The sequence below is a fragment of the Melospiza georgiana genome, chromosome 1 (assembly GCF_028018845.1).
Source record: "Melospiza georgiana isolate bMelGeo1 chromosome 1, bMelGeo1.pri, whole genome shotgun sequence".
NCBI classification, from domain to species: Eukaryota; Metazoa; Chordata; class Aves; order Passeriformes; family Passerellidae; genus Melospiza; species Melospiza georgiana.
In genome coordinates, this window is record NC_080430.1 from 43,621,429 (window position 1) to 43,636,586 (window position 15,158).

The 15,158-nt window shown below is 35.5% G+C and overlaps 1 protein-coding gene across 6 annotated transcripts in view; it reads left to right on the plus strand.

Annotated features, from left to right (window-relative positions):
* Positions 1–15,158, plus strand: part of ATP2C1 (ATPase secretory pathway Ca2+ transporting 1) — a 62,422-nt gene that overhangs the window by 37,419 nt on the left and 9,845 nt on the right. For all 6 annotated transcript variants that reach the window (XM_058018299.1, XM_058018321.1, XM_058018307.1 and 3 more), the window contains 14 exons: positions 815–876; positions 1,232–1,340; positions 3,096–3,251; positions 3,801–3,869; positions 4,569–4,644; positions 5,145–5,211; positions 6,263–6,387; positions 7,605–7,702; positions 9,132–9,227; positions 9,338–9,427; positions 10,148–10,252; positions 11,927–12,083; positions 13,429–13,599; positions 14,651–14,748. In XM_058018299.1, coding sequence (XP_057874282.1) covers positions 815–876; positions 1,232–1,340; positions 3,096–3,251; positions 3,801–3,869; positions 4,569–4,644; positions 5,145–5,211; positions 6,263–6,387; positions 7,605–7,702; positions 9,132–9,227; positions 9,338–9,427; positions 10,148–10,252; positions 11,927–12,083; positions 13,429–13,599; positions 14,651–14,748 — 1,479 coding nt within the window. The remainder of the gene's footprint in view (positions 1–814; positions 877–1,231; positions 1,341–3,095; positions 3,252–3,800; positions 3,870–4,568; positions 4,645–5,144; positions 5,212–6,262; positions 6,388–7,604; positions 7,703–9,131; positions 9,228–9,337; positions 9,428–10,147; positions 10,253–11,926; positions 12,084–13,428; positions 13,600–14,650; positions 14,749–15,158) is intronic.

The window sequence follows — 15,158 nt, forward strand, 5'->3', positions numbered from 1 at the left end:
CTTGGTGCATTGTGCTGTGAATGGCTGAGTAATGTGCTTTCATCCAAGTCTTTGCCTTTCCTAAAGTGCATGATTTTTCCTGCTTTAACCATGTTGACATTTCTGCACCTGTATCAGTATTATACTCAGCAATGAGAGTACTTGTAAGTCCTTGTGATAAACAGTGTAGAAGTACATAAGCATCTAACTTCATAGAAAAGATTTTGAAAATGTAGCTCTTGCTTAAATTTTATGCAGAAATGGAAACAAAGATTGTCTTTGTTTCCTAAGTCATAAAAAAGTTTTCTTTTTGTAAATGCACAGCTTTAGTCAGGGTGTGCCCAAACCAGAATTGCTTTGTCTGTTTGTACTTTATATATTTAATTATCTTAATTTTGTAACCTGTTTGTCCAGTTAAAGATGAGCTGTGTTACCTTGGCTGTCAGGGATGGGGGGCTAAGAACATGAACACAGTATTTTTGGTATTCATTTGTTAAACTGTAGCATTCAATAATGTGTCTGATCCCTGAGTTTAGAAGCATTCAGTAAGTATTACAAAGACCTGAAGATATTGAAAGAAAATGCAAAGGACCTCTGCTGTTTTTTCAGAAGAAATGCATGTAGGCAAATCTGTAAAATTTTTCAGTGTTTGGACCATATTTGCTTTTTAACCTGTCTGATATAGAACTGTTGAAAGTCATCTCTTATCTGTTTGGAATATTACTTAATACAACTTTATTAATGAAATAAATTTCAGTAGCTGTATTTTATGTTGTGCAAGTTTTCCCTGTTTAAAACAACGATCTTATTTATTTTTTAAAAAATGTCTCTGCAGGAGTACAGATCAGAAAAGTCTCTTGAAGAGCTTAGTAAACTAGTGCCTCCAGAATGCCATTGGTATGTAGTTTTGTCCTTCAAGTCCTAAAGTAAATCATAGAAAGTTTAATCTGAAATGAGTAAATGGGAAAGACTTCACTTAACTTAGTTCCTTTGTGTCAAGTTTTTATGCTGACATAGGACACAGTTTGCTTTTATTTATTTCAAAGATTGTTTAATGAACCTAAAAAACTACACTGTGTGGCTGTGTCTTTGAACCCTTCCAGGGGTGTTACTGGTGTGTAAGCTCTCAGAAACAAGCAGCAAGTTAGAAATGTTGTGCTGAAATGTGTAGCATTGCAAGGTGCAATGGTGTGAATGCTTTTCTCAGCCAAAATGCCAGAGAAGTCACTCTCCCTTCTCTTTGTGCCTACAGTGTGCGAGAAGGTCGGGTGGAACACACGCTTGCAAGAGATTTAGTGCCAGGGGATACAGTCTGCCTGTCAGTGGGAGACAGAGTCCCAGCTGATCTACGGTTATTTGAGGTATATTCCTGACTTGGATTTAATGTTTAGTAACTTTACTTTCTGTGGGACACATGGGAAGGGAAGATAGCCACTGAGTACTGAAGTGCAGTAAGTGTTCTTGTTTGGAGTTCACAACTATCTTGATAGAAAATTTGATACAATTACTTTCCAAATGTCACATACATCCTTAACCAATGTATGTTGTTTCTTACTGTAGGACAGGAGAAAGCATTTTTAAATTTTATATATAATGTATTCTTGAAAATGCTTTCTTTTCCCTGTTGATGTTAAATATGTGGTAAAAACATTGTTTTCTGTCTGAATGCTAAGATATTTTTCATCTGGTTGAAGGTGGTTTTCACTCTTTATTTGCATTACATTTTGAGGTATAGTTCCACTGTTCTTCAATCGTGGAATATCAGAAAAACTTGTGAAACTGTGCTGGTGAAATCTTTTCTCTCTGACACTTTTTCATCAGTGTGTGTTGTATCTTCTAGTTTACTGAATACTTAATTTGTGGTATTAGCACTGCTGGAAGTGCTTGAGTTGAAGCAATTGCACTATAGCAGTACTTGAATGTTCTCTAAAAATGAAGAGGAATGTATATATATATATTCATCTGTCATATTTTGGTGGCCTTAGTTGAATAATGTTATTTTTCTGTCAGATTGGGCATCCTCAGTTTGCTCAATATCTGGGCCATCTATCCTGTTAAATAGTGTCTGGATATAAAAATCTGTATGCCCAGGCTATCCACAGCTGATAGTTAATTAATCAGTGTTCATTTCATGACAAATTCTAAATTAACTAGTTGACAAATTTGTTTGGATTGTGTTGTTTGCCTCTGTGGTGTAGTTGGTACTTGAGTGGGTTTATTTTTTATGACTGCAAACACTCTGCTTCGCTTGGCAATTGTGCAGTCCCTGCATTGTTATGAAACTGCTGTTGCAGCAGCACTTACTTTCCTGTTCATATCTGATACCATGCTATGACAGCAGCCTCCTCAGGCCTCTTGCAAAGCAAAGCAGAAACGGAATTAGAAGTTTCTCAGCTGTCTGCAGCCCTTCACTACAGGAGAATTTTTATTGTAAACTCTTCTTGCCGATCATTCGAAAATAAGAGCATGTCATCTTATTTTCTTCTGGTGTCTACTGGGCATTGCTACAGGATGGTGGGTTTTAAAAAGAAATTATATGGAGACAACATTTTAAGAGAAAGAACTAGATTTGTTCTGCATGTTCTCATTGATGCTGTCCTAGAAATCTGTAGAAATGATAACTAGGCACTATTTGCTTTGGGAAGGCATTTGTACAAATGACAACTTTTCTTCACTGGTCTGATTTTTTGGGGACAATCTTGATTTTTAAAATGAATCTGCAGATCTTTTCTGGCCTAGGTTTTCTGTATGTTAATGAATGGTCCATTAAGTTTTCAGATCATCCTCTCTTAAGCCAGCAAATTGAATCAAAAACTAACATACCTATAACAGTGTAGACTTGAAACACAATTCCTTTTGGTAGTGGTGATAAGTATTTCAGAACTTGTGGCTAAGTTTGAACAGTAGCAAAGTGGCATCTTCATCTTCCATCTTTGACTCAGGTGAGAGCTTTGTAGGAGTGCTTGTTGCTCTGTTGATCCTTAAAATATTGACATGTCTCCTTATCATATTAATAAATTGGTTATATTTTAATGGTCAAAATTGCAAAACTTACCATTTAACTTCCAAATACTTACAAAATATTGTTATTTTTTTAACCTGTTTTGTTTTCAAAGGCTGTGGACCTTTCTATTGATGAATCCAGTCTCACAGGTGAGACAGCTCCTTGCTCTAAATCTACAGCTCCTCAGCCAGCAGCAACCAATGGAGACCTTACTTCTAGGAGCAATATTGCTTTCATGGGGACATTGGTCAGATGTGGAAAAGCAAAGGTAAAATCATTATTGAGAGAGAAGAATATGTTCCATGTTTTAACTATTTGAAGGCAGTTCTTAATTTTTAAGTTTACCTCCTGGTGATTAGTGTGATACTTTGCACAGTTTTTCTCACTGCTGCTTTTTGATACACTAGTTTAATAAGAAAACTATGGCCATAAGAGCTCAAATTCATAGGGAACAGATGATGTGAAACTCCTCTGTCTAGGTTGTGGTGTTTTACTGCTAGAGCTAGACTCGCGTGTTTGAAAATGTGTAACAGAGAATCTGGTGTTACATGTTACCAGTTTGAGGTTTGCTTCTGGTAGTTAGTGAGTACTTCAGCAGTGAACAGAAAAGCCATTTGTTTCACTGAGGAAAAAGGTTTTTTAGGAAAAAAATCCCTGCTTTTGGCAAGAACTAATTTTATAAACCAAGTTAAAATTTTTATTGGGCTAAATGGCATTTGCCCATGATTGGAGTCAAATCTGTCAATAACAACAACTAACATTAAAACTTCAGATTTGATTTGGTTTTATCTTTATGTTGTTTTTTGGATTTTTTTAGGGGATAGTTATTGGAACAGGAGAAAACTCTGAATTTGGGGAGGTTTTCAAGATGATGCAAGCAGAAGAGGTAAGAGAAGATATTTAGAAGCAAAGACAGTTTGAAAATGTGCATTTCATTCATTAAAACTTTGAATTTATTCTGTAGGAACTTAGTTAAACATACATTGCTTTCAGTATTTCCCTTTCCTCTAGTGAAGCAAATCTTTTTGCTCTTGGACATGAAAATAGTAATTGAATGTGGTGCAACATAATTTCCATTGCTGACCTGAAGATACTAACTGTGAATATAATACTCTGCACCTGTCTAAATATTTACATAGCTTTCTGTATTGCTAAATTGAATTTTCTGTAGATGATTAAAAACATTCCTTCTGAAATATAACTGACTTTCCAGGGCTCTAATGCCTGTATTTTGAAAATCAGTTTTATTCTTGCTACCAAGAGCTTTTTTGGTCTTGGAGGAAGTGCAGTAGCTTGTAGTTGGCATTATGTTTTTTTTTTTAAATAGAATTTTTATAAGACCTTTTATATTAGATTTGTTGCAGACATCACAAAGCCCTAGAAGAATATTTCTAATAAATATTTGATTTCATTGAAGTATTTTTGAATCTCATTGAATTCTGTGAAAGAACAGTCTGTTTTCCTAAAGTAAATGTATGGAAATATAGGGTATAACTGCATCTTATCCACTGACTGACTTGAATTTTGCATCTGTGAAGAAAATTTGGTTCATTTGTTAACTGCTGCTTGTTTGCCATTCATCAAGGCTCCAAAGACACCGCTGCAGAAGAGCATGGATCTCTTGGGAAAACAACTTTCCTTGTATTCCTTTGGTATAATAGGTAAGATAATTTATGTAGAATAATTGCAAAATATTATCTAAAGGAAACTAGTGTGAAGGCCTGGGAAATGGAAGAATTATCTCTAAATCTTTTGGCTCCTGATTTCATTGGTCACTTTGAGTTCATGTCACTAGTCATCTGCAAATTGCATAATGTGACATAACTCTAATCATAAAGGTGTTCACTTGCTTCTTCCTGCAAATGTACTTTACTGACTTTTTGTCCTCCAAATGCTTCCTTTTAAATTGCAATGTGTCTTGGATTCTGATTCAAGGTGTGCATAAGTGAGTACCTCACTTAAAGATATGATTGGGCAACTTGACTGGCTAAAGTTCTCTTCATCTTTGCTATACTAATGGAATCATGACAATGAAATAAATAATGTTTTGTAGGTAGTGCAGTAGTAAGCTTTGTTCTGGCTATTTGAATTTTTTCTTGTCCCCATGAGGCTATAGTACTTGCTGGTTTTACATTTATCCCCTTGACTGTTTTCTTTATAGGAGTTATTATGCTAGTTGGCTGGTTGCAAGGAAAGCATATCCTCGATATGTTCACAATTGGTGTGAGGTAAGATTTATGTTGTGAAATAATGCAGATAATTCATTACAGCAAGTGTTTGAAAGCTAGTGATCTATTTCATAAAATGCTTGCATACACTGCTCTTAACTTCATATAATTCAAAATGAAAATAGAAAAGCAAGTTCTTACATATTTTTAATAATGCAGTGTGTTCCTGTTAGTCTCTTAAACTTTACATTCATATGGTGATTTCTGACTGTCTTGTGGAACATCTGCAAACAGGCAATAGAGTTATACAATTTGAGTTTTTGTTGCTGAGTAAATAAAGTAGCTGTAATTTTACAAGGCACATGACAAAGTTATTGCAAGCTTTGTCATGTAGTTCAATAACTCAACCTCTGCTATACTATGCAAACTTAATCCCAGTGTGTTTGCTGAGAACAGCACTGAATTTAGATGGTCTAACTCCATACTCCTAGAAAAGTTGTTGGGTTTGTGATTACATGGGCATAAGTGCTGTGCTGTAGGGTTTCTTTAAGTGACAGGATCAGATTCTGAAGAATTATGCATTTGTGAGAGGAGAAAAGAAACTCAGGAACTGCATCTTTGAGCATTTACACTGTCATCAAGTTTTTTATTTGTTTGTTTTTTAAATGACCTTCAAGGCCATTCCCTCACTTAATTTGCTGCCACATCATGATCTGGCAGTAGCAGTTGTGGATCAGTGGTGGCATTTCCCAGTTCTGTTTAGTGCTGACTGCACTTATTCTTCACAATCTGGGCTGCTTTGCGCAGCCCTAATTAGTGTTTTGTGTAGGCAAAACAGATGTACAATTGATTTCTCCCTCTCCCCTACATTTCTTCATACTTTTGCATAAATAATGAGCAGAAATGATCTAATTTATTTCATTTGTTGCTGTCTTCAGCGGGTTTCTTATAATGAATGCTATACAACTGGAATCACATGGTGACTCCTTTTCTGTTTTAATCTCAGTGACCAGTCAGCTACAGAAACAATGGTCTGAATTGTAAATTCATCACTACTGTGTTTTCCTGTGTGACATTTGAAAACAGATCTGTGTATTTACTTTCATTACAGTTTGGCTGTAGCTGCAATCCCTGAAGGACTCCCAATTGTGGTAACGGTGACACTGGCCCTCGGTGTGATGAGAATGGTGAAGAAACGGGCTATTGTAAAAAAGCTGCCTATTGTTGAAACTTTAGGTATGACTAGACTGACTTAGAGATAGTGTTTTTGGTGTAAATGTTAGGAAATACTGATCACTAATGAGGAAAACATTAGTTTGCTAGCAGCATGTTGGCATCTTCAGGTATATTTTGAAATGAATGTGTGTTACCCTGGAGCAATGCAGGGAGAGGTTTCTGTAGGCCTTCTAACTACTCCTTTGGAATAAATAAAAAAATCTGCCAGTTAATAGCATGTCATGCTAGCAATACACTAAACTGATTGTTTGCTGTAAGATGTTCTTGTTAAGTAAGACTTGTAAATTTTTTTGTAACTAAAACTTTCTTGGTGTAAATTTAGGAATGGTATTGACAGTTGAAAACAAATCCATATTTGAATATTAGAAAAAGCTTTGTAATCATAATGCACCTTCAGGATGTTAGGCTGCTTATATTAGAATATAAAATCATTTAAAAACTTTAAAGCTCAAAGAAGTTCTGTGTGCAGGTTGAGTCAAAACATGTGAAGTGCAGAACATGGAAAAGAAATAGAAATACTAAGTTAAATAAATCTGCTGCTACTGAATTCCTTTTTGCAATTTGAAGATTGGGAATTTTTTTTCCAGTGCCTCTAGCAGAGTTTCATTAGTGTTGCAAGGTTTTTTGATGCTTGTACAGCTCCTGCTGTCATGTCTAGAAATGTCAAGATACTGCAACAGTCTCTCAGAATCTCCATTCCAGAGTTAAAAAGGCATATGCAAATCTCACATTTTTGTAATCTCTTCAAGCTTATTAAAATTTGCAGGTTAATTAGTAAGTCACTTGTGACTTACTAGTGTGACACAAATATAATGGCTGGTGTTAAGTACGTGTTGTACTTTTTAATAAAGAAGAATGACTTCTGTAAAGCAGGTTCCTAATATTTCTCCTCACCAGGAATCACAATTGAGATTTCGGTAATGCAGCTTGAGGTACAGCAGAATAAAATAAAGGAGAGGTAGTGAGTGGACACATTTTGTATAAATTGTGAATTTGGGATTTAAATTAGTTTGGAGGTTTTTCTTTATTTATTGGACAAACTCCCAAAGAGCCTTGTACAGTTATAAGTTGAAAATTTGCTGTCTCTCACTTGTTTTTATTCACAAGCAGCTGCAATATTTCTAGAAATTTGCTCAGCTTGCATACTTTTCTCTTTGTTAGTTACTCTGATTGTTCTAAATAAGAATTGTCTTATAAATGTTAATTTGTTATTTCAGGTTGTTGCAATGTCATTTGTTCAGATAAAACTGGAACTCTGACAAAGAATGAAATGACTGTTACCCATATTTTTACTTCTGATGGGCAGCATGCTGAGGTATGTGGTGTGACACCTAGACTTGAATTTGCCTTTTTATTTTGTTGTGTGTATCAGCTGAAACATGCTGGACCATACTACAGGTAAAGCATCAGTTAAAGAAAGCATAAATTTATTGCACTAAACTTCTGTCCCTCAGTTCATTTAGTATGCAGTCTTTGTGCTGTGCTATCCAAGCCTTCTCTGGTTACAGAAGCATTTTTTTATATATGTTAAGTTCTTACAACTTTTGGTGGCTGCACAGAATAAGAGACAGATGCTAAGATACACAGACAAGCTGAGAGATTGTGTTTTTCTTCAGTACAGAAAGTTGAGGCTATTTTGCTGTTTCAGGTATGAAGAAAACCCCCTAAAATTTACGTGTTCCACACATTTAAAGTGGAGATATCCAACTTTTTGCCTAAAAGACAGTTTATTGTGTGAGCTATTCATACTGAATATGCATTTTCACTCTTGCTTTTTTATAATGGATGGACTTGCGGGATGGACGTGAAACAGTGATTGTTGAGATTAGGGAGTTGCTGGAAAGACCAGTGATGTAAATCCACAAAAGAGAAGCAAAAGCAGCGAGGTGTGGAACTGGATGTGGGTTCATAGGAATGTTTTAATCAAGTTCTTAAAAAATTCTCAAACTCCTTGACCTGGGTTTTGTTTCCACAATAGAGTTAATAGACGATCTTGTAATTTTATTCTGCAAGCAAAAATACTGACATTTTCTTCACACAGTTTCCTATGATTTGCCTGTACTTTCTTATATATCCTGATACTTGTATTTTTGTTGCTAGAAGTCTTTATGAATACTGCTACTAGCTCAGCTGCATCTGGGTCAAATCAGTTTTTTTTTCCTAATGGAAAGAGAACTTAAAATGGCTGTGAAATATATTAGCTGTTAATGCTGTAGATGTGAGGGCTTTTTTAGGATCCTAGTAGGATGCCTGGTTTTTATGCACTAAAAATACAATTTTACTGGGTTTAACACCTTCTGAAGTATAACTGAGAGGCTGTTCAACTGTTTCTTTTTTTTTTTTTTTTTTTTTTAATAACTCTATGGAAGTAGGACTCTGCTCTGTAATTCCATTCCCCTGCAGGGGGTATGCATTATTAATCAGGGTAGAGAAAAATAGGAGAAAAAGTTAGAAAGCAGAAGAAAGAAGAAAAAAGAAAGCAGGCCTAATACTGTAAGGAAACAACATACACTACATTTATTTATGCTGAGGAATAAAATTGATACTGTTAAAAAGAAATTAGTCTCTAATATATTTTATTGAATTCAGACTGCTTCTGCATTAGAAGCTGAGTAAGAAGAATTCATGCACACTGAGTAAAAGCAGCATTATGAATGGCCTTTTGAAATTCTTCTGTAGATTATAATAAAAGCTGAGAGCAGTTAACCTGGTGAACACTACATTGCATGCTGCTTGTCTTGCAGGTTACTGGAGTAGGTTATAACAGGTTTGGAGAAGTGATGCTCGATGGTGAAGTTATTCATGGTTATAACAACCCATCCATTAGCAAAATTGTGGAGGTAAGGTCTTGGCAAAGAAAGGTGAGTTTTAACTGATGATGTAGCATGAGAGCTTTGCACAGCATTTACTTTGTGTTCTGTTTTCTCCCCTTTCCTTCCTCATCATTTAGGCTGGTTGTGTGTGCAATGATGCCTTGATTAGAAACAACACATTGATGGGGAAGCCAACAGAGGGGGCTTTAATTGCACTGGCTATGAAGGTGTGTACTTGATGGTGCTTTTTGGATTCATGGCAGGTGGGAAATGTGTAGAAATAATTTGTGGCTTTGTTTTTCTCATTTTCTTCTCTTTTGGATCTCCTAGATTTGTATTGCAACTGCTCATCTCCTATGTTTCTTTCTTGTAAATCTTGGGCATTCTGAAGGATCAGAAAAAAAATTTACAAGTGAAGTAAAATCTCTATTTTCATCTTTTTGCACTTAGTACTGTCTTTTCACCTGCCACAAACTGATTTACCTGTTGAATATTGATTGTACTGTCTCTTTCCCAGTTTCACATCAGTAGCAGAGGGAACTTGGTAACTGATGTATTTGTGACTGCAGAATTTATAATGCCTCTCAAGTGCAGGGCTTTTGAATTGTAGACACTGTCCTGAAGTGTTTGGGTTCTTTTCTGTTGGGAAGGGAGCAGGGTTGTTGTTGGTTTTTTGTGTAATGCTGTGACACACCCATTACAGCTACTGAGAAATGTAGCAAGGCTCGTGCTGAAGCCTGAAAGAAGTTTCCAAGTGTTTTCAGTGCTAGTTTGCCAAGAAGTCTATGTAAGTTGGAACAGTGTGCTCAAAAGGCAACTTTGGAGATGAAATTGTTCTTTAATTAAGCGATGTTTGCTAACTAAGGTGTTTTAACAAGTCATCAAATTTCATACCTGTTTGAAAAGAAAAGGTCCTGACATTGTGGTGGTGCTTCTGTTTTATACAGATGGGTTTAGATGGAGTCCAGGAGGACTACATAAGGAAGGCTGAATATCCCTTCAGCTCAGAGCAAAAATGGATGGCTGTTAAATGCATTCACAGAACACAGCAGGTAAACTTCAATCACTGTTTCCATGAGCACTGGCTCTGTAGAATGGATATCTACCTTGTTTAATATCTTCATTTTTCGCTTCAGAAGTTTTGGAAGGCTGGCAGTAGTGCACAGTCCTAGAAATATGGCTTGATAATAGACACAGCTTTAGTTTCAAGCTCTGAAGTAGAGAAAAGGAATCACAAGAAATAATTTCCATAAAAGACATCCTGGAAGATTATTTTAAGTGTTTTGAAAACTGAGACCTTGAATGTATACTTAACTATTTCTCCTTCCTTCTTCTTTCTTCTCAAATATCCAAAGCAATTCTGCCAGTCTTCTGCTGTTCCAGTGCTGCATAGTTACATAATGAATTAAGAGCAAGAGTATGCATTGATGCTCAATCGTAAAATTTCATTTGTTTTGAAACAAAGGGTTTCTGGTTTGATGCAGACATCACATCCCCAGCGTTGACAAATTTTATTGATGTCAACACTGGCATGGATTATCAATAAAACCCACTCTTTTAATCTCTTTTTCTGCCTTCTGGTGCTTTCACATACATATGTGCATTCATGTTTCATTTAGATCCATATAAATGTTTTTGTTAAAAGTATTGACATAATCACTGCCAGTCTGATAACCGGAGCCTTCTAGACAGTATGTGCAAGAACAGACCTTACATTAGATTTATGAAAAAAATCTTGCAGTACTTCAGATCAAAATCAGGCTTGCTGACAGTGTTCCAATATAACTGTAAAATCTGCTTTGGAAAGAAGGGACTTGACTCTTTTTAGCTATAGGGGTTATATTGTTGATTATCCATGTCTTTGTAAAGAGCACAAATTGCTATAAGATTTTAATTTATGTAAAGACTTACTGTGTCTGTGTTTTGGAGTCAGCAATTTTAAAAGAATGTTGGAAAATTAATAGTAGATTGAAAGAGAACATAAATTATTTGAAGACTAAGAATATGCAGTGGATTTAGAAACTTGGAACTATCTTAAGCCTATCGTTAAAGATTGAGGTAACTTGACTGCTGTACATATGAATAACTTCACAGGAAGAAAATAGGTATATTAAAAAAGAGCTTTTTAGTTCAAGTGGAGAGAAAGATGAGTGATCAGTGATTGGAAATTTAGCTGAAGCAGCAGTTCTTAATGGAAAGGGAGGGAGGAGAAGGAATGAGTTGATTTAGCATTGGAGTTAAGTGTTTGAGGTAGCTGGTGGACTCTCAGTCTCATGATATTGTCATATCAAGGCTAAATGCATATCTGGAAAATATTAGAGTTACTAGGCCTTGTACAAGAATGGAGGGGATGTTTAACGACCTGTACAGCTGGTGTGATGAGGAGCTTAAGGTCTTTCAGATCTAATGTCCTGTGCAGGTTGAATTTCTGTCCTTTGCATAACCTCTTAGTCTGTAAACTGTGTCTTGCAGTGCCTGTGTTCTGAAATGAGAAATTGATTATTAGCTTGGCTCTTTTGACTTCACCACTCTTGAATTTACACTGTCTAGAGACACTCAAAAGAACAGATTTTTATGTTTAGAAGTGTAAGTTTGATTTGCATTACGTTCTTAAGGTTGTTAACAAAAGTGCACATGTCATTCTTATGTATCCATGTGTGTATGTACTTGTGTATGTGTGGTTATGCATGCACACATGTGTGCACAGCAGCTCTTTTTTCTTTTAGGACAAACCTGAGATTTGCTTTATGAAAGGTGCTTATGAACAAGTCATTAGATACTGCACATCCTATAACTGTAAGGGACAGAGCCTACCCCTGGTGCAGCAGCAGAGAGAGCAATACCAGCAAGAGAAGGTGTCTATGGGTTCTGCAGGGCTTAGAGGTAAGGCTGTTTCAAAAGTCTCTCAAAATATCAATTTCATTTAAATAGCACTGCTTGTTGTTAAAAAAAAACCCTAAACCAACAACAACAAGAGCAACCCAAAACACTGGGATCTTCTTCTCTGTTTGGTTGGTTGGGGTTTTTTTGTTCAGTAAGTGCCACTGTGCTTAGTTTTTAGGCCTGTATAATACCATGATTAAACTGCAGAGGATGAGAGGGCACTGTTGCTTTCTGTCATCTCTTGCCTATGACCATAACTGAACAGTACATTGCTACTTCATGGCTTCCATACCTTATTATAGATGCCTGTGGAGTTTTTTTAATGTGAATATGTTTATTTGTCCATTACTTTGGCTTCTCTCACCTTCATGAGTTAGACTAGCATAACTGATTGCAGGTCAGGAGATGCCATTAGAATTATCTTCTGTGTTAACAAGCTGTATAGAATTTTAGATAAAACAAAATATTTTTCACAAGATGATTGACAGGAGTTGATTATGGGCCAGGATTATACATGACTGGCTTTCTTTGGCCTCTGTGAAGAGATCTCTAGGCTGTTAAGTCCGTGCACAGCTCTTTAATTTTTTAATTTTATTTTTAAAAGGAGCCACAGAGTACCTTTGCTGTACTCTGTGGCTCAGGAAAATCCTAAGATACAAATTATTAGAAGCTGAGAGGATATGCTAGGAGTGGTATTTTCTTTTGTTGTTTTATTTGAACAGTCATTTGTTCTGTCTGTCAAAAAAATCAAAGGTAATGTTTTGAAAAGAGCAAACTTGCTTTTTCCTTACAACTCTAATGACATTTAAATATATTTGAATTAAGAATCCTACTTGAAAAGACATTTCAGAAAATATTCAGCATGTACTCAATGAAATCTGCCTCTCAAAAGGTAAAAAAAGACATTTCAGAAAATATTCAGCATGTACTCAATGAAATCTGCCTCTCAAAAGGTAAAAAAAAAAAAACTAAAGCAGAAAATAAATATGATAAATGATCCTCCCTTTCATCCTAATGCATAAAAGAAATGCACAGAGAAATCACAAAGTTAGATGTGGTTCTCTTTCCACACAGTCAAAATATAAACACTTTCAGATGAGAATAAATAGGAAAGTTATCTTTAAAACCTGGCTGTTTGGTAAGGAGTTCTTTAGAAGACAAGAGTGTACATAAATAGGCGATTGTGAACGCTCAGCATTGCTACTACCAAGGTTTAAAAAAAAGGAAAATATCAATTCCAGCCCTTTGCTTTATGCTAGCTTGTTAGTTAGAAACAGTTGTTTTAAATGCTGATGTAAACGTTAATTTGAAATCTTAACATTTTAATTTCTTTTTCTTCTTCAAGTTCTGGCCTTAGCTTCTGGTCCTGAGTTAGGACAGCTGACATTCTTGGGGCTTGTGGGAATAATCGATCCCCCGCGGACTGGTGTAAAAGAAGCTGTTACTACGCTCATCACCTCAGGAGTTGCAATAAAAATGGTTACTGGAGATTCACAGGAAACTGCAGTTGCCATTGGTATGAGCAGTTCCCCGCCTTTCATATTTTCTTGTTTTCTGTTTAGCTAATTGTTAGGAAGTGTGTGTATTAAGTCTTTAACATTTGTGAGTTCTGTATTTTGGGTGAATGTATGGCACGGTGGAATTAGCAGGGAAAAAGACCCAAAAACCCCACAATCCTAGCCTGAAGTGATACTTTGGTTTCAGCTTGAATAGCAGCTTTTCTAGTTTAGTTAGCATGACTTTGGCTGTTTGAAACTGTATTTTTTTCATGTTGTTTACTTAATACATATGCTTGATTTCTGATTCTTACTGTTACACCAGCACCAGCACCCTGCCTACCCTCAGCTTTGGGTGCCTGTCTCTGACAGGAGGGATGAACTAAAAGAGCCAGTGACAAGGAATAATGATATCACTTCTGTGCTGCAGGAGGGATGAACTAAAAGAGCCAGTGACAAGGAATAATGATATCACTTCTGTGCTGTCTAGTAGTTTTGTCCATATAACTAAGTTTGAACCTTAAGTATTATTAATAAATATTTAAACAAACTACATAACTTCTTTTTACAATATAGTGCATTAAAGAACAAGCACTTCAGCCAGAATGAGCATTTTTTACAAACAGGATGATGAACAGTTCAATGTGCATGTGAAGAGTATATCATCAAACTTGGAGTATTTTATCAGAGGTTTTTTTTCTTTTCCTTGTCTCCCTCATGTTATTTTTCATCTTCTGTCATGTTATTTTTGAACTGTAAATTCTTTGAGATAACTGAGCTCCTCTATTTGTTTATGACACCTGACAGAATCAATTACAAACCTTTAGACCTAAAAAGACTAAGCAAATAAATACCTGATTTAGGATAGACTTTGTAGCATGTTGAGGGTTCATGTAATTTACTCCAACATGCTGAATCAATAATGTAGTAAGGTGTTCTGCTCCAGGTATTTCAAATCTGAAATGCTGCAGGAAATATTAGCATTAAAAAAAAATAAAAAAAAAAAAGAGTACTTAATGTCTTAAAAGGGTAAATTATCATCATAAGGTTTTTTTTATGATTTTTTTACAGCTAGTCGACTAGGATTGTATTCCAAAAATTCACAGGCAATCTCTGGAGAAGAGATAGATGATTTGGATATTCAGCAGCTTTCTCAAATAACACCAAAGGTTTGTTTTGATGTACTACTTACTGAAATGTGGCAAAGGATACATTTACATATTGAGAAATGCTCTTTTTCTGTGGCAAGCTAAAATACAATTCCTGAGTGACAAATAATATTGTTCTAATAAGTATCTTTTTTCTGACATGACCAATATGAAAATCTATTTTGTTCAACTTATGCAGTTATCTTTTTAGATATCAAAAAATAAATTGCTTCTGTCTCTTTTAATGATTCAGGGGTTTGCTTCTGTCTCTTTTAATGATTCAGTTTTTTTTTTTTATCTTTAACTTTCATTTTGCCACTTCTTACTGAACTTTTTGTATTATTAGGCCATTTTATTTGTGAGCGACTCAGTTCATTTATATAATCTTAGAGTCTGCATGTTCAGACAGTCTATTCTTTTGTAATTTGTAA